The sequence below is a fragment of the Mustela lutreola genome, chromosome 1 (genome assembly GCF_030435805.1).
Source record: "Mustela lutreola isolate mMusLut2 chromosome 1, mMusLut2.pri, whole genome shotgun sequence".
NCBI lineage: Eukaryota > Metazoa > Chordata > Mammalia > Carnivora > Mustelidae > Mustela > Mustela lutreola.
The window spans coordinates 195,527,602-195,553,279 of record NC_081290.1 but is presented as its reverse complement, the minus strand read 5'-3'; the positions used below and the strand labels follow the sequence as shown (position 1 = coordinate 195,553,279).

The following is a 25,678-nucleotide window of genomic DNA, read 5'->3' as shown; positions in this document are numbered from 1 at the left end:
TTCCTTTTGCTTCTCGTCTTTCTTTATCATCCTTCACCGTCTTTGCAAATCCCGAGTTGTCCACTCCAAATCAGCACTCACTCACTCACCCATTCACTCATTCATTCATTCCAGTGCTCCCTCATTTATTCAACCAATGTGTTGATCTACCTTGGACTAGGCCCTGTGTGAGACACTGGGGAAACAGTGTAACTATGCCATGACCCTTAGCCAGAAGACAGTCCCATGGAGGAAGACAGGTGAGCAAGCAGGTTATTACAATACAGTGTGAAAAATGCCATGACTGAAGTCATTAGAGCAGATCCTGAGAGCTCGTAAGAGAATCATCTAACCTAGATTAGGGGTTGCCAGCCAAAGTGTCTTGGAGAACAGGCTTGAACTTAGTCTTAGAGAGATTAGTTATTCAGGTGAGGAAACAGGATAAAAGGACACATATTCCAGGGGAAAGGAGCAGCCTGTATAAAAGCTTGCAAGTATAAGGTGAGTCTAGACTACTTGGCACTCATAAAATGTCGATTATCCAGGAGCAAATGTTTATTTTAGCACAGTAATGGAAGACTAGACTTCAGTTAGTGGCAGGGTGGGGGAGCTGAGCCCAAGACTCCTGGATTAAGTTGGTATCCCAGAAGGGAGTCCCAAGCTCCCAAAATAAAAATGCAAATCCTCCCTGGAGAAAGGCATCTCCTAAAATTTTCAAAGATTAAGGTCAAGCTGGTATGACCATGAAAGGCTGCTAAACATAGAAGGAAACAAATCACCATGAGTGAGAGTCAGCTGATAGAAGAAGCAGTAAATTTAGAACCCCAAGGCCCTCAGATATTGAAATTATCACATTAGAATATAAAATAACTATGAAATGTTTGAAGAGATGAAAGACAAAATTGTAGAAATGAACCAGCAACAGGGGACTGTCGAAAGTGACCCAAGTGGAACAGGAACGAAATAGAACTATTACAAGTAAAAACGGAACTTACACAAATAAAAATGCAAATGAGAAAATTAAACAGCACACTAAGTAGAGTTGAAGAGAGTTAGTTCAATTGGAAGATGGGTCCGAAGAAATGTCTCAGAGTAAGGCACAGACCAAGAAGAAGATGAAAAATAGGAAAAAGAGAGTAAAGGACATGGCACACAGAATGAAAAAACCAAGCATGTATTTTGCCAAGAGCTCAAAGAGGAGAATAGATACATGGAAGAGAGACGATATTTTAAGAGTAATGACTGAAGTTTTTGTAGAACTCATGATAAATGTAAATATACAGGTAAAGGAAGGGTATTAACACACACTACATAAATTTTTAAATTTCCACTTTTACGCAAAATATAGTAAAAGCAGAGTATACCAAAGACAAAGAGAAAATGTTAAAAAGCATCCAGAGAGAGAAAGATGGGTCTTGCATGTTCACATAATAATAAAAATCACTAGTTAGTGGAGTGTATCTTCAAAATAATAGACACAAATAACTATTAACCTAGATTATTGTACCTAGCCAAGCAATCTTCTAAATATGAGGACAAAATAAAAGTATTATCAGATGAACAAAAACTACAGTTTACCACCAACACTATAAGAATTCCCAAAGGGTATATTTTGGGAAGAAGGAAAAGCAAGATTTGAGATTCAAAAAAGAATGGTGGGTAAAAACGTAGGCAAATCTATAATAGTGCCTCATAAAATCATGGTAATAGTATCTAATTTGTACTTTCCAAAACCTGACAAATAAAATACAGGAAAATAATAGCATGTAAATTGGGAAGGATATTAATCGAATGAAACTATGGCAAGATTCTTGAATTCTTTGCGGAGGGGATGTTGTTTAAGATAGTAACTTCAGATTTTATCAAATAATCAAGGGAACCTTATCAGGGTAACCACTAAAAGAATAGAATGAGAGAATTGGTTTAAATTCCAAAACAATAAAAAGGGAAAAAAGAAGAGAGAAGCAAACATAAACTCAATTTTTTTTTAAGTCAAGAAAAAAAGAAAAAAACCTAACACAGGAAAAGTGAAACTATAGAAAGTCAAAAATAAGATGGTAGAAACAAGGCAAAATTAAAAATAAATTGTAAATTGCCTAAATTCATCAGTTAAAATATTATCTGTTGGGTTATATTTTTGATAATCCAGCCATATGTTATTTAAATGAAATACACCCAATATAAACATTTGCAAAAGTTGAGAATAAAGTAACAGAAAAAGGTATACCAGGCAAACAGCAAGCAAGAGGAAGCTGGGATAACTATTAACCATAACCACAAGACACATGGACTTCGGGACAAAAAGCCTAATTAGTGAGATGATCTTACATCCTGTTTGCCTGAGACAGTCCTGGCTTACTCCTGTTATCCTAGCAACAACCAGTATGGCCTTTGACTTCCAATTAAATAGATTGCCTCTTTAATATTAGGACTAAATGAGGTGCCTTGAATTTGAGTGCAAATAATTTATTTCAGGAAACACCAGTAGAGTGTAAGGAAGTAGATCAGGAAAGCAATCAAAGTCAGTAAAGGGTATGTTATGAAACCAGTTAAAACTGTGGGAAACTGGAGCTCAGTACTATGGGGGACTATGGGAGAGCAGTGTTGAAATCAGATTTTAGATCAACAGATCTCAGGGTAATCCCAACTGAGAGACAAGGCAACTGGGGTATTGATCAGCCAGATCTCCATACATCGTGAGCCTTAGCGCCTACTGCTTCTGGCTTGTCCTGCATGTGTCCAGATTTGGTCCCCAAACAGAAAGCAGCCTTCAGCTAGAGGTAACTTCTGAAGAATTGTACATGGAACCTCAGTGGTGTCTGCTACAGAGGGTAACTACATTTATTGAAAGATTTATTTTACCCAAACAATTAAAATTGAATTGTGTGTGTCTAAGTAACTTCAAAATATACGAGATACATATGTATACATGTATCACACTTCTCTTATCCATCCAGGTTGTTTCCATATCTTGGCTATTGTGAATAATGCTACAATGAACATAGGACTGAAGGTTTCTTTTTCTTTTTTTAAGATTTTATTTATTTTTTTTTTGACAGACAGAGATCCCAAGTAGGCAGAGAAGCAGGCAGAGGGAGAGGCTCCCTGCTGAGCAGAGAGCCCGATGTGGGGCTCGATCCCAGGACCCTGAGATCATGACCTAGAGCCGAAGGCAGAGGCTTTAACCCACTGAGCCACCCAGGTGCTCAGGAGATCTAGATTTCAATTCCTTCAGATATATATCCAGAAGAGAGATTGCTGAGTCATATAACAGTTCTATTTTTAATTTTTCTAAGAACCTTCATAGCTGTTTTCCACAGTGGCTCTACAATTCACATTCCCAACAGTACCCTGGGAGGTTACCTTTTCTCCATACCCTCGTCATCCTTTGTCTTCTGGATACAGCCATTCTAACTGATGTGAGGTGGTATCTTATCGTGGTTTTGATTTGCACTTGCCTGATAAACCATGGTTTATCCATTCACTTACTGAAGGACATCTGGGTTACTTCCAAGTTTTGACAATTAGGAATAAAGCTGCTGCAAACATCTGTGTGCAGATTTTTGTGTGGATGGAAGTTTTCAACTCCTTTGGGTAAATACCAAGAATGCAAGAAAAATTTAAAAATAGAAAATTCACGGAATGCCTGGGTGGCTCAGGCAGTTAAGCCAACTATTAAGTCAACTATTGGTTTTGGCTCTCGTCGTGATCTCAGGGTCGTGAGATCGAGGCCTATGAAGAGCCCTTCATCGACCAGAGAGGCCCATGAAGAGACTCTCCGGTCAACAGGGAGTCTGCTCCCCCTCTCACTCTCTTTCTGCCCCTCCCTCTGCTCCTGCTCTTTCCCCCCTCTCAAATAAATAAATAAATAAATAAATACATCTTTAAAAAAATAGAAAATTCATAGATGTTTTTCCCCACATTAACAGACTAAAGGAGACAAACTATCTCAATAGATGCCAGGGAAAACCTTGTAGAGTTTAATGCTTAATCATGATCAAAAGCTCTTAACAAACTAGAAATAAAAGGACACTTTATTTTTTTTTTAATTTATTTCTTTGACAGGCGGAGACCACAAGTAGGCAGAGAAGCAGGCAGAGAGAGAGGAGGAAGCAGGCTCCCTGCTGAGCAGAGAGCCCGATGTGGGGCTTGATCCCAGGATTCCAGGCTCCCCAAAAAAAGGACACTTAAAAAAAAAAAAGGACAATTTTGTAATCCGATTAATAGTATCTACAAAACACCAACAGCAACCCTCATTCTTTTTTTTTTCTCTAAAGATTTTATTTATTTATTTGACACAGAGAGAGAGATCACAAGTAGGCAGAGAGGCGGGCAGAGAAAGAGAGAAGAGGAAGCAGGCTCCCCACTGAGTAGAGAGCCCGATGCAGGACTCCATCCCAGGACCCTGGGATCATGACCTGAGCCGAAGGCAGAGGCTTTAACCCACTGAGCCACCCAGGTGCCCCAACCCTCATTCTTAATGGAGAAACATTAGAAGAATTCATTCTAAGTGAAGAAGGAAACAAAGACCCATGGTCACTCTCTCTGGTCAACACGATCCTGGCAATGCAGGAAAAAAAAAAGTATGAAGAAGGGAAATAAAAAACCAAAAACTTCATATTTGGATTATATGTTTTCCTACATAGACAACTCGAAAGAACTGACAAACTACGAGACAAAATGTCAGAGTATCTCAGTTCTTTCTGCTTTGTAAGGAACCACCCCAAAACTGAGTGACTTAAAAGAACAATTGGGGCACCTGGGTGGCTCAGTGGGTTAAAGCCACTGCCTTCAGCTCAGGTCATGATCCCAGGGTCCTGGGATCGAGCCCCACATCGGGTTCTCTGCTCCAGGGAGAGCCTGCTTCCTCCTCTCTCTCCCTGCCTGCCTCTCTGCCTACTTGTGATCTCTGTCTGTCAAATAAATAAATAATTAATTTTAAAAAAAAAAAAAAGGCAACTACTTGGCTATTTGGGGCACCTGGGTGGCTCAGTCGTTTAGTGTCTGCCTTCAGCTCAGGTCATCATCCCAGCCAGGGTACTGGGATGGAGCCCTTCTTCAGGCTCCCTGCTCAGGGGGGAAGCCTGCTTTTCCCTCTCCCACTCTGCTTGTATTCCCTCCCCCCCCCCTCTGTCAAATAAATAAATAAAATCTTAAAAAAAAAAAAAAAGAGTGGCTATTTTATTCAGTCGCAATTCTTTGTGTCAGTAGTTTGTGTTGGACTTGCTGAGTGATTCACTTGCTGGTGCCATGGGTTACTTGTGTGACCACATCATCTGCTATCCTGAGCTGGATCTGGGTGCCTAAGATGGCCTCACCCACCTGTCTGCTGACTGATACGGGTGGTTGGCTAGTAGGTCTAAGAATCCTCAGCTAGCATAGCTCATCTCTACCGAGCTTCTTCGTGTAGCAGCCTCAGAGAGGTGTTTCAAAAGGTCAAGAGCATGTACGCGACTAATGAATCGTTGAACACTACATCAAAAACTGATGCTGGCTAATTGAACATTAAAAAAAAAAAAAAAAAAAAAGTCAAAAGTAGAAGCTGCAAGCCCTCTAGAGGCTTAGATCTGAACGTTCCAAACATCACATCACTTCCACTGTATTCCGTTGGTCAAAGCAATTCACGAGGCCAGTTGAGCTTTTGGGGAAAAGATTCTACTTCTTTGGGGGAGGGGTGACAAGCATTGCACAGGAACAAGTGTACAGGATAGTAGGGAGTACTGCAACTGTCTTTGCTTAAGGAGTCAGCTAAAAACACATTTAACAAAATGTGGGCAGCAAAATCTAAAACATTATTGAAAGACGTGAAGGAGGGGTGTCTGTGTGGCTCAGTGGGTTAAGCCTCTGCCTTAGGCTCAGGTCATGATCTCAGGGTCGTGGCATCAGGCCCCACATTGGGCTCTCTGATCAGCACAGAGCCTGCTTCCCACCCCCCATGCTCTCTGCCTGCCTCTCTGCCTACTTGTGATCTCTGTCTGTAATAAATAAATAAAATCTTGAAAGAAAGAAAGGAAGGAAAGAAAGAAAAGAAAGAAGGAAAACTAAAGAAAGAAAGAAAGTGTGAAAGGTGTGAAGGAAGAGCGAAATAAAGGGAAAGGTATATGTGTTCATGAATAAGAAGACTTAATGTTACAAGATGTCAGTTCTTCCTATACATTCAATCAGGTCCACAATGTTTGCAAGGAACTTGACAAGCTGAAGCCCTGAGTAGAGCCAATATACTTCTGAAAAAGAAGGGGAGAATAACTCACCCTTCCAGGTCTCAAGATTTATTAGGTAGCTCTAGTAATTGAGACAATGTGATGTTCACACAGGGATAGATAAATAGGCCAATGAAACAAGCTACATATGTATGGACATTTGGTGGGTAATAAGGAATCATGGCAAGTCACTAAATAAGTAGTATTGGGAGTATTGTTGACTATCTGAAAATATATATATGCACACACACACACACACACACACACATATATACATAAGCCATATAAAATAATCAATTAGTGATAGGTCAAAGACTTAAGTGTGAGATTTTCATACTTTCAGAAGAAAATATGGAAGATTATCTTTTTGGTTTTAGTGTAAAAAGAGATTTTCTTCAAAAATGGAAAGAATACACTAAGCATAAAAATAAATATATCTAAAGTTAAGAACATCTGTTACACCATAAAGAAAGAGAAAATAGAAGGCCAAGCTTGTTTTTGCCACATTTCTAATCCACAGAGAATTATTATCCAGCTTATATAAAACTCCTGAAAGTTACTGAGAAAAAGACAAATAAGCAGTAAAAAAAATGAGCCAAAGATAGAAACAAATACTTCCCAGAAGAGAAAATGCAAATGGTGAGAAAACACTTGAAAAAGTGGTAAGCTTTATTATTTAATCAGGCAAATGCAAATTGGGACAATAATAAAATATTATTTTACATGCTAGACGGTCAAAAATTAAGAGGTCTACCAACTGTTCTGGGGATGTGGTTCAAGGACATTGGTACAACCAACTGATTTGGAAAACAATGGTGACCATCTACACTTGAATATTTGTAGGACCCATGGCCCAGAAATCCTACTACTAGATTACTAGTTACACTAGGAGACATAGAAAATGAAGGCTAGGGGCAGCACTGTTCATAACAGAAAAAGAAGAATGACTTGATCTACTGCATAGCAAGGAAATGATCAAAGACGCTCTTCTGCAAAGAATCATAGATTTGTCCCTGATTTGTGACAGCACCCAATTTAGAGCAAAGTTCCACTTCACAGGACCCTCCCCAATATCAGCCAGTCAAAGCCCAAATTTCATAATTGGTTCTTTCTAACACCCTATTAAGTGTCTTATTGAGCAACTAAGTGTCTCTCACTGAGACCCTGCACAGTTCCCCATAATGTGCGCATTCCTTAGCTGCAAGGAGTAATAAACCCCATATATTCCGAAACTAGTATGCTCCTGGCGATCTTTGAAGTCCTGGAAGGCATTGACCAATTGAACACAAAGTACAGTAACTGAACTCCTTTTCTTCTTGGCCGTGAAAATTGAAAGCCTTGGGAATCTCCATTTGATCTAGTCTCCAGTGTTTGGTCTAGGGTGACACATAGTCATTGGTGTTGCAAAGGTCAAGAAACTGTAGTGTTGAAATCATTAGATATGAGTGCCCCCCATGGATGTTGAACTTTCCCGTGACACCCATGGGCCCAGGAACCAGAGAACAGATGCTATGGCAGTGAGGGCAACCTTCCCATTCAGCTTAGAGAAATTCATTACAGTCTCCTCTCCTGACTGAGTTTCCCTCCAGCCATGGGTATCCTGCAACAAAAATGAGAACTTGAAGATTGGGACCAAACCAACTTAAGCAAAGAGGGAAAAAATAAAGCAAAACCAGAAGACCAAAAGGGTAGGATCTCAAGACCTAAAAGAGTGCCTCTAGGTAGCTGGGGCTAGCTGTGGCTGTGTGGGTCAGAGAAGAGATATGGTATTCCCAGGGCACACAAGAGATAATTAGCACACATCTAGTATTTTCTAAGCACTTCCATATCCACTCCCCATAAACCTGATGCAAACATTTTACAGCTAAGGGAAGTGGGGCCCAGAGAGGTTATGTGACTTATTCAAGGTCTCTCTGCCAGTAAGTGGTCAAACCAGGATCTATGCCTAAGTGTGGCTAATTGCAAATCCCACCTGAATTCATGTATTTTGCCTTCCCAGCTTGCCCAGCAGGAGTCCTGGCTGCATCTTCAGAGAACATAGGAGCCAGGAGCCAGAGGTGGAAAACCATGTGCCCTGGAGGGTCCCTCAGGAGGACACTTAACTCCTCTCCTCTCTTCCCTTTTACAAGCAACTAAAGAATTACTCACAAAAACACAAAACTCTAAAACCGGGAGGTGAAGGAAGATTCTGTGTAAACTGGTCACTGGCCCCAGAGCAGCGCGTCCTTGAAATAACTGGAGACAGTCCCCATGGGCTAACCTCATCCACATGACTCATGCTGTTGGCTCTTTCTTAATGTGTGGAAATGAGACAACACAGATGTTGCGAGATGCGGTTGCTGGAAATGAGCGCTATGATCCCTGGGAGCCATCCAGACACACCTTACTGTTGGGAAGTCCCCTTGGCCATCATTCCACAATCTCTGAGAACTCTGGATGCTTGGACTGAGTGAGGAGAGTCTCAGTGTCTCCCAGGAAAGCCCAATTCTTAGCACTTGGCTCTTCAGAGTCTGGGAATGGAGGCGAACGCTGCACACGATCTCCAAGGATAAGGAATGTGACTGTGGAGTTGGGGCAGCTCCTCAGGCTGCTGTAGCTTCCTTCTGGAGCTCCATTCCTGCTGTTCAGCACAGGCACCCCTCCCTACTGTGTACCTGAGGATAGGGCTAGCCATGAGTCTGAATTCTTGTGAGACTTGCCGGCCTATTATACCATCTTTATCAGTTGTAGAGATTTGAGTACGATCCAGTTGGTTCAAATCATGAGCAGAGAACTTGGCTGGGCTCCCCAAGTCCAATGGATAAGCAGAAGAGACTACAGAAAGATGACCGACAGCAGGTAGTCTGGGGTCAGATGGACTTGGGGGCTCTGGACCCGAGAAAAATCCCAAGTTGGCAGTAGGTACAGTAAATCCATCTGTCCCACAACATCCTTCCTTGTCTTGTCCTTGGATGACCTCAATGTTCACATGAATACCTCCTTCATCACTCTGGCCTCCTAGATCCTGGACTCGGTAAAACGTATTCCACTCTGCTGGGCACACAGACGCCTATGCTCCTGCCACGGACTTTGTCACTGCCCTTCTGAAATAGCACTTCTGAAATACCAGATGCTGCTCTCTAACCCCAGTTCCTACCTTCCAGCTCTCTCACTATGCTGCTTTCACTCTGTCGGCTCTTTACCTGCTAGAAATGCCCAGTTTCTAGAGACTAGGGTGATCTCTTGCTCTGACTATCTTTCTCAGTGTTGGTCTGCATTTGAGGGGAGAGGGGAGGGGTGAAGGAGGCCTGGGGCTGTGGCTACAGCTGGGGCTGGTGCTGAGGCCAGGCAGGGAAGGGAGAGGAAGGGAGGGAGTCAGTTGTATTAGGGGCCCCACAGAGGAGCTGGCCAGAAACAATGGGGAACAAAGACTGGACACTCTTCCGCTGAGGCCCAGCGCCTGGCCTTGGCCTTCCGGGAACAGCTCCAGGAAATGGCTGAGATTCCAGATTTGGGAGGAAGAGACCTGTAAACAGTAGCTGGTCTCTGAGAGGGGAGAGCAGCGTCTCTCTAGGGGAGGGGGCAGGGAGGAGCGGCAGGGTGAGCGCAGACATTGCAGGCTCAAAAGCTGCAAGGCTTGCTTCCAGGCTGCAGGGCTGGAAAGACCCTGAGAAAGATACCTGCCAAGGATGCTTGAATAGTTTCAGTGATGGCATGTGCATAAAAACAAATAAATAACAATATTGGCTAAGGCTTACCCGTCACTGAGAATGCATTCGGTGCTGTTCTAAGTGATTTCATGCAGGATCACATCTCAGTCTTACTCCAACCCTCAAGGTGGAGACTTTCACTATTATTCCTACTATTACAAACCCTACCAGTTGCAAGGGTGAAGGAGCTGGCCCAAGATCTCCCACAGCTTATTTCCTTTGTCTCCCAGCCAAGTAGGTACACACCGTGAGCACCTCCCAACTTGTTCTGGAGCCCCTAAAGCCTTCCCATCTTCTGCCCTACCCACCTCCCTATCCTAGGGGTCGTGGACTGCACGACAATATGCTCCTGCCACCCTCCCCCTAGCTGCCTTGGTCCACTTTTTTCCTACCCTCAGCTTCTCACTGCGGTGCCCTGAGTCACCACTGCTGGGTCTCCATTCCACTGTGGCAAGGGAAGCACTTGGAGCCAAGGGACTAGGATTGGTTGGCATCAAGGTTTAAATAGAGGCTGAAGGCTGTGCTTGGAATTATGTCAGTGTGAAGGTCACCTTTAGGAAATCAAAGACTCGACCCCAAGGTAAAACTTAGGGCCAGAGGTGGAGTCAGGGTTATGGCTAGAGGGTCAAGGCCAGAGTTTCTCTCTGCTGGTCTCCTCCCCGTTCTCCAAGGCTCTGAGGGCCAGGCAGGAAGCATGAATTTCCTCAAAGCTGCTTCCCTCCTGGGGCAGAGTCTCGGTCACAAACAACCACCACCACCCCTCCCCGCCCCTCCTTCCCTCCGCTGCGAGCTCAGAGCAGCAGTACAAAGTGCTCGCTCCGACAAGGATAGGAGCCCGAGAGCAGCCATGGGCTCTGGAGGAGGAGGCCTCCCTGGGGCCCCGGGGCCCCTGCCTCTCCTGCTTCTGCTTGTCACGGGTGAGTGCGGCCCTCCCCTTTCCTAGACCCTGCTCCCCTGATCCAAGGCCTGGCCCAGGGGAGAAGAGGCCCCCTTGCTCCTTTGTTTCCCTTTTGCAGTAGGGGGACCAGAGAGGAGGACAATGATGGGATGGTGATAAGGATGGTGAAGATGACGATGTATGTATGAGACAGAGACAAAAAGACAGATTAAGGGCGCCTGGGTGGCTCAGTGGGTTAAGCCGCTGCCTTCGGCTCAGGTCATGATCTCAGGGTCCTGGGATCGAGTCCCGCATCGGGCTCTCTGCTCAGCAGGGAGCCTGCTTCCTCCTCTCTCTCTCTCTGCCTGTGTCTCTGCCTACTTGTGATCTCTCTCTGTCAAATAAATAAATAAAATCTTTAAAAAAAAAAAAAAAAAAAAAAAAAAAAAAAAAAAAGACAGATTAAGAGCTCTGCCTGGACGCCCTGTGTGCTAGCTCTCTCCCCTCCCTGCTAGGTTGTTATCAGAAGTTATCTCAGACAAGAGAAGGCAGAAGAGATGTTCAGGGATCTGCGGGGTCCCGTTGGTAGTCAGAGTGGAGTCCACCCCCCCTTTCCCTTGCAGGAGGCATGGCCCAGGACTCCCCACCCCAGATCCTAGTCCACCCCCAGGACCAGTTGCTCCAGGGCGCAGGCCCCGCCAAAATGAGCTGCCGAGCCTCAGGCCAGCCGCCTCCCACCATCCGCTGGCTGCTGAATGGACAGCCCCTGAGCATGGCCCCTCCAGACGTCCACCACCTCCTGCCTGATGGAACCCTCCTGCTGCGGCGGCCCCTGGCCTCCGGACGTGCCCACAACGATCAGGCCCTATCCGCAGACCTGGGTGTCTACGCCTGCGAGGCCAGCAACCGGCTGGGCACAGTGGTCAGCAGAGGCGCTCGGCTGTCTGCGGCTAGTAAGGCCTGGTGGGGGGTGCAGGGCGGGGCACACCTGGGGCCTGAGGCCCGAGCTGAGGGTACCTGGGGGCTCGTCTGTGAGGGAAGGCCTGGGCTGGGGGAACTGAGGTGGGGGGCTGTGAAGAGTGAACACAGGGCAGTGAAAATGTGGGTAAAGCCGAATGGGGCGAGTGTCGTGGGAGGCACCGAGGCAGGGCCCCCCTGCCGACCCTCCATCATCCCTGCAGATCTTCGGGAGGATTTCCAGACCCAGCCTCAGGATACAGTGGCCACAGTGGGTGAGCCAATGGTTCTGGACTGTGGGCCGCCCCGGGGCCTCCCAGAGCCCACAGTCTCCTGGTGGAAGGATGGCAAACCCCTGAACCTACAGCCAGGGCGGCACACGGTAAGTGTGGCCCCCTTCCCGTACTTTCTCCGGTCCTGAGCGGAATGGGGCACACCTGGAGGGAGACCTGCCCCTGCCCCCTGTGCCCTGCAGCATTTGAGGAGGGGCCTAAGCTGCCCTCCCCCATCAGAGCCCCTCCCCACATGGAAGACTCCACAAAGCACTTGGCCTTGACAGGTCTCCAGGGGCTCCCTGCAGTTGGCAAGAGCAGAGAAGAGCGACGCGGGGACCTATATGTGTGTGGCCACCAACAGTGCAGGACGGCGGGAGAGCCGGGCAGCCAGGGTATCTGTCCAGGGTAAGGCGAGGGTGGTCAGCTCAAGGTAGGGCCTTGTTTGGGCTGGGCTGAGGGTATGTGCAGATTAACCTGGGATGGGGATCAGAGTGATGGGGACCCCATCTAAAGGTAGGTTACCCATCTAGAGGAGAAATAGGAGTGCTCTAGACTGGGAAACCTGGGAATTGTGGTTGTTCCACGTCTGGGGGATGTTTCACTCCTCAGTCTCATCACTCTGGCCTATAGGCCCCAGACCAGCCCTCTGCTCCCCACAGAGCCCCAAAAGTATAAGGAGCCTCTGGAGCTGCTGGCTGTGCACATTCAGCTGGAAAATGTGACTTTGCTGAACCCAGACCCAGCAAAGAGCACCAGGCCTGAGCCCGCAGTGTGGCTCAGCTGGAAGGTAAGGCCCAGGACCTAGGAGTGGGTGCCTGTCCAGAGCTCAAGGAAGAACTGGTCATAAACCCCCTTGACTCCCATCCTTCCTCTGGACTGTCTCCCAGGTAAGCGGCCCTGCCGCACCTGCTCAGTCCTACACAGCCCTGTTCAGGGTCCAGACGGCCCCAGGAGGCCCGGGAGCTCCATGGGCAGAGGCCCTGCTGGCCGGCTGGCAGAGTGCGGAGCTTGGAGGCCTCCTCTGGGGCCAAGACTACGAGTTCAAAGTGAGACCATCCTCCGGCCGGGCTCAAGGCCCTGAAAGCAACGTGCTGCTCCTGAGGCTGCCCGAGCAAGGTCAGAGACAGATGCCCGCAGGACTCAGCAGGATACTGGCTGGCCCCTTGCTGTCTGGGGGCCCCTGGACTGTCCCACTCTAGTCTGGGGGGATGGTGGGTCTTACTCCCCGACTCCCTTCTGCTGTGTGGCCAGCAAGCTGAGCTGCAGGAAGCTCTCATTCTTATCAGCGTGGTCTGTGACCGCATCCCTGTCCCAGCTCTACTTCCTGGAGTCCCCTCCTTCACCATCCCTTACAGCCTCTCTTCCCCCACTCCAGTGCCCAGTGCCCCTCCCCAGGAGGTGACCTTAAAACCTGGCAACAGCAGTGTCCTTGTGAGCTGGGTCCCACCACCTGCTGAAAACCACAATGGCATCATCCGGGGCTACCAGGTACATCCTTCTGGTCCTACCAGGACATCCCTCTTCTCTGGCACCCTTCACACCCTTGCTTGGGGCGCTGGGAATCGCCCTCCCCCCCGCCCCCCGCAGAGAAGCAAGGGACACTCACTGCTACTGAGCCAGGGTTTGCCGGACCCTGCCAAGCCCTTTCCTACCTGATCTCCTTTTTGGCTCACAGTCCATCCCAGGTTATTAGCCCCACGTTCCAGACACAGAAAGTGAGGCCAAGGTCACGGGTGTGGGAAACAGAGCAGGAATCAAACCAGGCCATGTCTGACTCCCACCTTCTAAGCCAGTAGCCTCAGAATGTGGTTTTGGGACCAGAAACAGCAGCGCCTGACGTGTTAGAAACGCACATCCTTGAGTCCTTCCCTGGCAGGCTCCGTGAATCAGAAACTCGGGGATCCAGAAACCTGGATTTTTAGCAAACCCTCCCAGGGACCTTAAAGCATAGTGAAGGTTGGGAACCACGGCAGGGTGTCTATTTTAGCGGATTGCCTTGGTCCTGTTTCTGTCAGGCTAGAGAGAAGTCTCTCTCACTCTGCACAGAGAGAGGAATAGGAAGTACCGCCGTACGGGGCACACGGAAGGTCCCCAGGCAAGCAGCAGGGCAGGGTGGTCACATGCCCAGAGATGAAGGTTTCAGCTCCTAAGATGGAGCAGGGGGATAAGTGCTGACCTCTGCTTGTGCCTCAGGTCTGGAGCCTAGGCAACACTTCACTGCCCCTAGCCAATTGGACAGTGGCGGGTGAGCAGACCCAGCTGGAGATTGCCACCCGAAAGCCAGGTTCCTACTGCATGCAAGTGGCTGCTGTCACCGGCGCCGGGACTGGGCCCCCCAGTAGCCCTGTCTGCCTCCTTTTAGGTGAGGCCAGTGCCCACAAGCCCACCCATACCCTGTGAGCCCCCCTTCCCACCTTCCTCTCCCCTCACTCTCATCTCACCCCTGCCCCACCCTTGTCACCCCACCCCTGCCCCACTCTCATCACCCAACCCGCCCTGCCCACTGAGCTCACATCCCTGAACAGAGCGGACCATGGAACGAGCCACCCAAGAACTCAGGGATGGTCCCTGGACCCTGGAGCAGCTGCGGGCCACCTTGAAGCGGCCAGAAGTGATAGCTGGTGGGGGTGTTTTGCTCTGGCTGCTGCTGCTGGGCACCGCCGTGTGTGTCCACCGCCGGCGCCGAGCTGGGGTGCACCTGGGCCCAGGTGAGAGGAGGCGATGGACGCCCAAGAGGTCGAGGCCGAACAATACAGGGGTTTAGAGCTCAGGCCTGGTGCTGGACACTCTGGATCTAGCCTTCCTTTCACCCTCTCCCAGGTCTGTACAGATACACCAGTGAGGACGCCATCCTAAAGCACAGGTGAGAGATGGGGGAGGGGCTGGAGGTGTGGCAAGGGCAAGGGCCAAGGGACAGTGGAGCAGGGATGGAGAAATGGATAGAATATTATCTCTCCTACTGCCACCACTGCACTTTGAGACCCTACTACGCAAAGCTCTCCCGAACTCCAAGGGAGAATTAATTTCTCTTTCATTTATGTTCCTATCACCCCACTTGATGGTTGAGTAAACCGAGACTCCTGACTTGAGTGACTTTGCTCGAGGTCACTCAGCTAGTAACACCCCAAGCTTAATCGGTGTGCTTGTCCCCACCTCTCACTAATACTTGCTAGACTCTCCTGCTGACTCGTTCTGCTATGTGGGGAATACCTAGCACGGGAAGACCCATATACATTTTCTCTGTGTACTTGGTGTCTACCTCACAGTGCCTTTGCATTCAGATCATCTACGTATTGAGGGATCTCTCGGTCACAGTAATCACCCACAATTCCAGCAGAGGGCGCTCTGCCCCTACGGTCTTGCTTCTCCCTCCTCACTCGATTCTCAGTATCAGGGTCCGCAGGCAGGTACACCTGCTCCAAGGGTCTTTGGCTGCTAAAGCAAGTCTGCAGCTGTAAGACATGATGCTAAGAAAGAAAACATCCTTTTTTGTCTTATTGGCTGAGTTCTACACTAAATAACCACTTCAACTCTCTGCCCACCTGCTCCTGCTCTTTATCTCAATGGATTTCCTCTGAAGGGCTTTACATTCCAACTCTGCATCTTTCAACAGAAATTTATCAAACACCTGCTCTGGGCTGGGCACATCCAGCCCTCGGGCTACCGTTTTGCAGTCAGTGTCTCAGCCTAGAGCAAGGTTTCAAGCTAACTGGGCCCTATTCCTGCATTATTCGTTATTCTGTGCTCGCTGGCCTTTGTTTTCCAGCTACTTCCTGGGCTTTGTCTGCTCTACCCTGGAGCCCTTGGATACCCTGGGACATTATCCCTTGTGTTTGAGAGGGATTCCATTCTTTTTTTTTTTTTTTTTTAAAGACTTACTTGAGAGATAAAATGAGATGGGGGGAGGGGCAGAGGGAGAGAGGGTCTTAAGCAGGCTCTACGCTAAGTGCAGAGCCTCACATGGGGCTTGAGCTCAGAGCCCTGAGCTCAGGTCACCTGAGCAGAAACCCAGAGTCAGACGCTTAACTGCCTGGGCTACCCAGGCGCCCCAGAGGGATTCCGTTTTGATTGTTCTGTCTCTTCATTTCTTTAGCACAGGCTCTACCCACCAGGAACTCTCCCTCTAAGCAGGGAGACAGCCGTGCGCCTATAGGAAGGCAATCTGGTGTTAGAAACGCAGAAACACATGGGGATGACCAGGTGGTTCAGTTGGTTAAGCAGCCAATTCTTTTTTTTTTAATAAAGATTTTTATTTATTTATTTGATAGACAAAGATCACAAGTAGACAGAGAGGCAGGCAGAGAGAGAGAGAGGGGGAAGCAGGTTCCCCGCTGAGCAGAGAGCCCGATGTGGGGCTCGATCCTAGGACCCTGAGATCATGACCTGAGCCGAAGGCAGAGGCTTAAACCACTGAGCCACCCAGGCGCCCCAAGCAACCAATTCTTAATTAAAGCTCAAGTCATGGTCTCTGGGGTTAGGGGATCTAGCTCTGCACTCAGCAGGGAATCTGCTTGAAGTTTCTTTCTCCCTCTCCCTCTGCCCCAACCCCTGCTCTTGCTCTCACTCTCTCTCAAATAAATAAATCTTTAAAAAAGAAAAGAGAAGAAAGAAAGGAAAAGAAAAGAAATGCAGGAACATGTACAAGATACGTGGAGGCAGGGTAGGGTGGGGGAACATGGGAGGAAGGTTCTATGTTTACCCTAACGGTAAGAAGGGGAAGGGGAAAGGAGCAGCAAGGACTAGCTGGCTATGGTCATAGTTCCCCTGTGATAGCCATTTGCTCTGGCTGGGACATAGGGTGCATGAGGGGTCAGAGTAAAGGATAAGGTTAGGGAGCTGGAGGCCCCACCAAGGGGTCTGTTAGCCCTGTTAGCCGTGCTAGGCAGCTGGGCTCTATCCTGGTAAATCAGGAGCCACTGAAGAGCAGAGAATTGCTCTGTTCTGATCCCTATTCTTGAAAGATTACTCCGGCAACCAGCAGGGCATCCAGTTCAAAAGGAAACCAACTAGACAGAGAAAGGCAACATTCATGTAGCAAACTCCTGCTCCTAGCTGAGTGATCTCACATTTCCTCATTTCAACTCACAATATCAGCCTTATATGGAAATCTTTATTTCGTGGCCTTTTACAGATAAGGAACCAGGGCTTCAAGAGGCTAGTAGACCTCGCTGCCCAGGGCTACACAGCTAGGCTGAGGCAGACGGGGATTTTTACAGTGGGTTTGTCTGCCCCCACATCTGTGTCCTCTTTGTCTGGGCACATAGCTGTCCCTCTTCATTGCCTCCTGGTTCTGGGCCACCTGGACTCCCCCTGATCCCAGGATAAGAAAAGACCACTAAGTTCGGGCCACCAGGTCAGAGATCTTCAGGAGTTTGTGAAGGGCTAGCGAGCAGGGAGAATAAAGCTCTACTGACCCCTTGGCTCCCCTCTGAGCTGGAGGTCTTGGCCAATTATGTTCTCGATTCCCCCCTTTTCTCCTGCTCCATCCCCACCCTCCATTGCCCCAGGATGGATCACAGCGACTCCCCTTGGCTGGCAGACACTTGGCGTTCCACCTCGGGCTCTCGGGACCTGAGCAGCAGCAGCAGCCTCAGCAGCAGGCTGGGAGTGGACCGCCGGGATCCACTAGACTGTCGTGGCTCCTGTGAGCATGCCCAGTGGGGGGCCAGGGCCCAGCTGGGGAGCAGGGGGACCCCAGGGCCAGGCGTGGGGGTCGCAGGGTGGGATGCACTCACCATAATTCTTCCTGTCGTTGCTACCACAGTGATCTCCTGGGATCCCCGCAGCCCTGGCGTGCCCCTGCTTCCCGACACCAGTACTTTCTATGGTTCCCTCATCGCTGAGCTGCCTCCCGGTCCCCCAGCTCGGCCAAGCCCCAAGACCCCAGCTGTCAGGCGTCTCCCACCCCAGCTGGCCCGACTCTCCAGCCCCTGGCCCAGTCCAGACAGCCTGTGCAGCCGCAGGGGCCTCGCTTCCCCCCGCTTGCCTCTGGCCCCTGCAGAGGCTTGGAAGGCCAAAAAGAAGCAGGGTAAGGATGGGCAGGCGAGACACAGCCTGGAGCAGGTGGCAGGAGGGAATAGGAGTGGGAATGTGGTGGGACGTGGCCTGGGGGCCTCGCAGCTGGATGTGGGCTGTATCCCACTGGTGGCTTCCAGTCCTGTCCTGGTGCACACAGGGTCTCCCCACTATCACCAGAGCACTTAGGGAGGGCTGTGCCGGCCTCTGCTTTTCTTTAGGCTGGGCTCTGTTTCCGCTTGGCCACAGCAGTCGTGGGCCCGACTTCGGTATTTGTTTGAAGTTGGCCAACATTTCATAAGCACCACTGTAAGCCAGCCGTGGGGACACGAGAGATGGCTATTGCCATCTAAGGTCTCAGAGTCTAAGGAGAGCGGCTGACCAGCATATAAGCAACATTAGAACCTGAAAGCATGTGACCAGTGCTAGAGTGACCTCATCTCCTTGTGCACTATGCCTGGGGCCTCCCCAGACACTGACTCCCAACTCACTTTCCAGAAAAGAGTGAGTAATTCCTTTCTGCCTGGATATCTCTCCTGACTTCTGCCTACCAGCTTTGCCTTCCCAAAGACAGAAAAAATCAGGGTCTCTTTCTTCAGCAACTACTATATGTTAGGTGACTTATACGTGTTTGTTATTTCCTTTAAAAACAGCTTCCAACCTTTTGGCTAGGTAATATTTCTCTAATTTTGCTGATGGGGAAAGAGGATCAGAAATGAGTATCTTGTTCAAAATCCCACAAGCTGTAAGCTGCTGAACTCCAATTTGAAGCCAAAGTAGCCCGCTTCTCAAGGCCACCCTCTGGGAGCACCCCTGAGGGATTCTATTCTAACACTGACTATTTTCTCCCCTTGCTGAACACTGGTCTGCACTCCACCTGCTGTCTTCGTGCGCCTTCTGTGCTGATTAGTAAGCCTTACAAATGTCCTACAGCCAATTCTTTTTTTTTTAAGTGGATATAATCCAACTTTCATGAAGACAAAGATGGATTCAGAGTAATTAAGACCTTGTCCAGTGTCCAGAATTTTATGACTCTAAATATTAACAAAGTTGGCATTCTTTCCAGCACTGCCTCAGAACTATAGTATTAGAAATTCTAGGTGGTAATGAAATAGCCGCTAAAAAGGGGTTGAAAAAGTCCCCTTTAAAAACCCGCCTTCCCATGGAGAACTATACTGACTTGGATATGACGTATAGCACATTCTAGAACATTAATACTACTGGGGTGGGGGTGGGGGGAAGTGAGTAGTTTTCTATAGCCAATTCTTAAGACAGGTTCCAATTCTGGGATGAGGCTTTGGTCCCCATTCCAGCCTATGTCTCCTGACCCCAGCCCCACTGGTCAACCACAGCAGCTCTCCTGCACCGGGGACACTCAGTGGCCCACCTCCAGTTCCCGGGACCCCAGCAGCAGCAAGACCATGCCATGGTCTTGTCCAGAGCCATGAAATTGGCTCTATTGCTGTCCCTGAGTCCAAAAGACTGAGGATTCTTTGTCTTCTGACACTGGCAAGATTTCTCAGTGCCCCGCTATTCCCCTTGACATCATTATTCCTTTTTTCTTATTATTTGACCTTAGTTGGGTTTTTTTCTCCACCACAACTGCACTCTCTCATGTTTCGTCCATTATATTTTGTCCTAAACACTGAATGAATTCAAACAAATATTTATTGCCATTCAGGTATGCCCAATGAGATCTGACCTCATCTTGATAACATTTTTATCGCACACTTGGCTCCAATAACACTAAAAACTAAAATCTAAGTGATTGCAAGTATGGTGGAAAGCTTTTGTGATGGGAATCCTTTAGAGGAAATAGAACAGGCTGGGACAAAAGTGGCCTTTTCTAGGACTGGCCTTTCCTCTTCCTTGTCCACACCAACCAACCAACACGTGTCCCCTTTTCTGAGCTTATTCAGGAAGCCAGAACTAGACGAGACAAAGCTGTTGAGAGCAGAGTTAGAGCACCTGAAGTTGGCCTCCAGGACTCCCTAGGTCACACAACAAATAAAGGAAATAAATTTAAAAAACAAAGCAGCCTAGGAACAAAAGGAAATTTTGATGGAGGAAGTCTAGCCATTGTGTGGGTTTTCATCCCAGTGGCTCAGAAGGTCTGGCCACTGTACATGGATTCCCAGGGTCCAGATAGTCTTGGTGAATGCCATAGCCTTGATCTCGTCCTGCTCTGAAGCTGCCCATGGTGACCTCCAAATCTTTGAGATCGGACTGACTAGACAACTCTGCCTAAGGGTCCTGCCTGGTCTCTGGTTTTGCCAAGGAAGGAACCCTTTTCCTAACTGAGTTTCTGATTATGACACTAATCTGAAGGCTGCTTCTTTTTCCCTTCCCTTGCTATTTTCCTGGTTTCTGGTCTTGGGGAACTCTCTTCCCTCGATTACCCTTTTGGTTCACTTCTGGTTTGGCCTGACCAAGAAGCATGCTCTTCGGTCACTGCACACAGCTGGGTCTTTTTCTTCAGTTACCTCAGCTTCTCCACTGTCACGGTTCACTCAGAGCCCTATCTCTTAAGGGGCCAAGTGAGCCAAATGGTAGCCGCCATCTTGTGATTCTTCTCACCTTGTGCTGACATCTTCATCTCTGATATTATCCATCCATTTGCTCTTTCTTTCAACAAATATTACCAAATATCTATGGGCAGGGCTTTGCCTCCCCTGGTGAGACCAACACTTCTTCCTATTCTAGAGGTCCTCTTCTTCTCTGCTGACTCTTTCCTGTTACACCCAGCATGTGCAGGTTTGTCTCACCCACTTGGCTCAACTTGACAATCCAACACTTCTTCCCAAGTGAGATCTACTCGGGTTTCTCAGGGCAGGGTCCAGAACCATGCAAGATATTTGTATTGTGAGAGATGGAAATTAACAGATTCTCTCCAAGAAAAGAAGGGATATTTGTCTTCACAGGGCCAAAATTCCTGAAAGAAGTAGCAATGTGAGGGTATAGAGATCAGGAAGATTGGAATGTATACTATAAGGAAAATACAATGGTCGAAGTCTCTTTTAGGCACCAGAAATTCCCAATCTGTTTTTATAAATAAATTAAAATTGGCAAAATTATCATTTGACCGAGTGTTCCCAAATGAAACCAAAGCTCACAGAAGTTAATGGATATCCCTGAGGTCACACAGCAGCCATGGAACTGAGCTGGGCTCTGAGTACAGGTCTTCTGACTCCAAGCCTAGTACTACCTTCCTCCCTTATCATAGCTGCCTGGATGAGGGTGGAGAGGGTGGAAGGAGGTTCTTCCCTCTTTTCTCTGGGTTCAGGGACTCTAAAGCTTAGCTGAATGTTGGGCTGAAGATAGAGCCTGTGGTTGGAGTCTGAAAGGCCCACCCTGGCTCCCCTCCCCGCCCCCCCGACTGTCTCTTGCAGAGCTGCAGCAAGCCAACAGCTCCCCGCCCCTCCGGGCTGGCCGCCCTCTGGAGCTCTGGGCCTGGGAGCTGGGGAATAGAGGCTCCAAGAACCTTTCCCAAAGCCCGGGTGAGAAGAGGCCCGAAAAGGGAAATGAGAGGGTGAGGCAGGGTGTAGGGGCCCGCAGCCCTGGCAGGTGGCTGTTCTGGCCTCTGAGGAGCCTGGAGAGGTGGGGTGTGGGGACAGGAAGCTGGGGGTGGGGTCTGGGGCTGATGGGGGTTCTTCCAGACTCACCCCCAGGCTATTGTTTCCCAGGAGCTATGCCCCAGGCTCTGGTGGCCTGGAGGGCCCTAGGACCGCAGCTTCTCAGCTCCTCCAAAGAGCTGGCTTCACGGCCTCTCCCCCCAGCACCCCTCACTTCTCATGGAACCCCTGCTCAGAGTCAGCAGACGCAGTAAGAGGGCATGGGGTCAGGAAGCAGGGCTGGGGGACTGGGCGTGTGAGGGGCGTTTGCTGATCTCTGATGGGGGTTGGGGGAGGATGGACTGGGCTGCACTAACCACCCATCATTCTCTTACCCTGATCAGGCACTCTGCAGAGCCCCAAGTGCCTTCCTCCCTCCCACTGCCAGCAGCCCCCCTCCCAGTCCTGATCTCTTCCAGTCCCCCCAGCCCCTCCAGCCCCCAGGCCTCTTCCCTGTCTGGTCCCAGCCCAGAGTCCAGTCGTCTGTCCAGTTCTTCACTGTCGTCCCTGGGGGAGGATCAGGACAGTGTGCTGACTCCTGAGGAGGTGGCCCTGTGCCTGGAGCTCAGTGAGGGCGAGGAGACCCCCAGGTGAGTTCCCTGAGGGAGACCAAAGGACTAGGGGATAAGCTGCAGCAGGAGTATGGTTCTCTCTCCCCGGCCCCGCCCTCTCTCACCGGGAATGCTTCCCTGATGCCAGCCTGCCCACCCCAACCTTGGTCCTGTCTCCGTTTTGTGTCTTTTCCAGGAATAGTGTCTCTCCTGTGCCCAGGGCTCCTTCCCCCCCTGTCACCTATGGCTACATCAGCATCCCGACGGCCTCAGAGCTAGCAGATGTGGGCAGGGCTGGAGGAGGCGTGGGGTCCGAAGTGAGGGGCTTGCTGTGCCCGCCCCGGCCCTGCTCCACCCCCACCCCCAGTGAGGGCTCCTTGGCCAACGGCTGGGGCTCTGCCTCCGAGGACAACGCCCCCAGCGCCAGAGCCAGCCTGGTCAGCTCCTCGGATGGCTCCTTCCTCGCTGATGCCCACTTCGCCCGGGCCCTGGCAATGGCCGTGGACAGCTTTGGCTTTGGTCTGGAGCCCAGGGAGGTGGACTGCGTCTTCACGGGTATGTGAGATCACCCTGCCTCACTTCTCACCTCCACCCTTGGAACAGACACAGCTCCTGGAAGAATCCAGCCTTTTCCCCAAGAGGCAAGGCTTCCTAACATTGTCTTTGTGGTTATCCTTAAAACAGCGAGCTTTTATTGAATGATTACTATGTCCCCGGCCCCAGGATAAGTGCTTTATATACATTCAATATTAACAACTCTATGAAGAATAAGGAATATTCTTTATCTTTCTTTTCCAAATGAGGGAACTATAAATCAATCAGGCTTTTTAACTTGCCCAAGGTCACCCATAGAACAAGGACAAAATGATCAAGGCTAAAGCCCAGAAGCAGCCAATTGCATGGCCCCTTGCCCTCCCTCCAGATTCCTCCTCCTAACCCAGATGTTGGTCTCTGGGAAAGATTGCTCCCACCTCTTCTATTCACTCTAACCCACCGTTCTAGATCCTCCTCACTATAGGAAGTTCTTTTCTTTTCTCTCTTACCCCCTGCTATGCTTACAAACCCTTCCTCTTGCCCTGTCTGTGATCGGGGTGAGGAGAACCTCACCTGTCGAGCAGAGTGGGACCATTATCTCCATGTCAACAGACAGTAGTTCAGCGCTCCCTGTGCCCCTCCCCCCCCTTTTTTTTTTAAAAGATTTTATTTATTCATCAGAGAGAGAGAACACAAGCAGGGGGAGTGGCAGGCAGAGGGAGAAGCAGGATCCTCTCTGAGCAGAGAGCCCGATGCAGGGTCCAATCCCAGGACCTTGGGATCATGACCTGAGCTGAAGGCAGACGCTTAATGGATTGAGCCACCCAGGCGTCCCCTCTTCCTCATATACTCTGTCAGACACCCTATCCCCACCTTATGAACCTTAACTCTACCCTTTGCCTCCAGGAAAAACAACCAGGCTTGTGGTAAATGGGAAAGCAAGGATTATCCAGGACAGAAAGAAAAGAGAGATGCCTGGGGTGGGGGCCGGGGGATGAAGGGTGACAGTACGGATAGAAGGCCAGAGCTGGGCTAGGAGGAAACAGCTCGAACTATTCTCTCTAAAGAAACCATCGGACCCAATGGCCCCCAGAAATAATGGGCCGAGTTGGGGCTAAATTATCTTTTGGGTTGAGAGTATGCCTTAAGCAGGCCCTAAGCCTTCTGCCCTAACCTGGTCCCTCAGAGTGAAGGTTAGCCATCTCCAAATAAATCTACCCTCCCTGACAGATGCCTCCTCACCTCCCTCCCCCCGGGATGACCTCTACCTGACCTCCACCCTCTCCCTGCCGCTGTGGGAGTGGAGGTCAGACTGGCTAGAGGACATGGAGAACCACCGCAGCCAGCAGCTGGGAAGAGGCCTGCCTCCTTGGCCCCCCGACTCTCGGATCTCTTCCCGAAGAAGTCAGCATGGCTGTCCTGAGCCCAAGGCTGCCAGTAAGTGTCTGTCTCCTGAGCTGGTGGGGTGACCTTGACCTAGGGATTCTAGGGAGGGGCCAGGAGGGAGTCCAGGCTATTGGGCAGGAGAGAGGGAGCAGCCAGGTAACTCCACTCCCCTTGGACTTCCCCCACAGACTCCTCATGAAGTGTGCCCAAGACCACCAAGAAGAAAATCAAACCACCCCCCGCCATGGAGTGTCAGTCTTGGCCTGTGCGTCTCTGCAGCTGGGGGACCAGCTTGCCCGGCCTCCTGGAGAGTTCTCCTCCTTCGGGGATTGTGAAAACAGATGAAAGCAAAACAAAATAAGCACAAAGTAGACCCAGAGTCCTTAAGGAGCCAAAGGTCATCGAGACCTGACTCCTCGCCCTTGCTTTCTCCTCCTTCCGTCCATCCCACAACCAGGTCTTCTGGCCTGAGAAGCGGCCTTATCCCCAAAGCTCCCCACCCACTTGAACCACGGGAGATAGGGGAGCCAGAGGTCTACCCAGAGGACAGCAGCAGCTTGTGGGACAGGCAGGAGGGAAAGGAGCTGTACAGAGCCACCCCTCTCAGGAGGGGTCCATTCATTCCCCCAGGCTCACCTCTCCCCCAGCCACACCTGGTAGAAGAAGGAAGGAGGACGCACTGACCAGCACTGGAGGGGTGAGCCCCTTCCTAGCTACCCAGGCAGAGGGGCCAGCATGGATCCAGCGAGGGAGCTGAAAGAAGGGAGGTGGGAAAATGGGGGGCAAACCCCTTCCTTGCACTGTGGACTCTATGACCACCATAAAACTGTCATGACTTGAGTGCGGTGAGCTCATTCCCCAGAGCGTCATTTTGGGGAGGGTACCGGGAGATATGGGAAGAATTCTGAGTTTGAACGGGATCAGGGGTTCACTGGCACTCAGGGAGAGACATTTAGTTCTGTTCTGTGATTGAGGGAAGAATTACACGCATCCTTTGGATTCCCCTGGTCTGCTGGTCTTTGCAACTTGTCCTGGGAAGACAACTCCTTCTTTCAGTGGTCCCAGCCCCCCTCCCCAGAGACCAGTCCCAGATGGTTAAGACCAGAGGGTTTCTTAAAATAGGCAAAGTAGGTAGAACCACCTGTAATGGCTATCTAGTGAACAACCTTCAGACGAAACAATAGAACAGAGCAATGGAGCCAGACTGCCAGGGCCAGAGCCACAGAAGGTTCTGGAAGGGCAGATGGGGGCCTGTCTTTCTAATGGGGTGGGAAAGGCAGGGGCAGAACACACAAGTTTTGGGGGGACAGTGCTCCTGAGCAAGACCAGGGGCCACAGGAGGACGCCCTTAAGGAGGGTCAATCAGGAAGCAGGCCCTGAAAGGGGTGCTAGCCCCCAGACCTAAGCTGCTCTAACTGAAGACCACTCTGAACTCACAGGCCAAGTGAGGAAGGGCCTGGGGGACACAGAGCTGCCGGAACTACTTCCCCAGGCCAGCCTGGGCTGGGGTGTCTCAGTCTCAGGATGACAAATCCTTGGGCTCTGGATACATATCCGTTCCTCTCGATTTGCTTTTCCTTTTTTGGATTTTGTTTTTCTTTCAG

General features: G+C 49.7%; 1 protein-coding gene across 1 annotated transcript; it reads left to right on the top strand.

Moving 5' to 3' along the window:
• The first annotated feature begins 10,627 nt into the window (after positions 1-10,627).
• Positions 10,628-24,838, top strand: ROBO4 (roundabout guidance receptor 4). Its single transcript, XM_059183814.1, has 18 exons — positions 10,628-10,785; positions 11,369-11,698; positions 11,927-12,084; positions 12,262-12,382; positions 12,637-12,764; positions 12,865-13,093; positions 13,353-13,465; positions 14,171-14,339; positions 14,503-14,685; positions 14,798-14,840; positions 17,485-17,621; positions 17,742-18,005; positions 21,382-21,489; positions 21,676-21,814; positions 21,948-22,193; positions 22,351-22,709; positions 23,919-24,125; positions 24,263-24,838. The coding sequence occupies exons 1-18, from the start codon at positions 10,716-10,718 to the stop codon at positions 24,271-24,273; spliced, it is 3,015 nt and encodes a 1,004-aa protein (XP_059039797.1). The 5' UTR covers positions 10,628-10,715; the 3' UTR covers positions 24,274-24,838.
• The last annotated feature ends 840 nt before the right edge of the window (positions 24,839-25,678 follow it).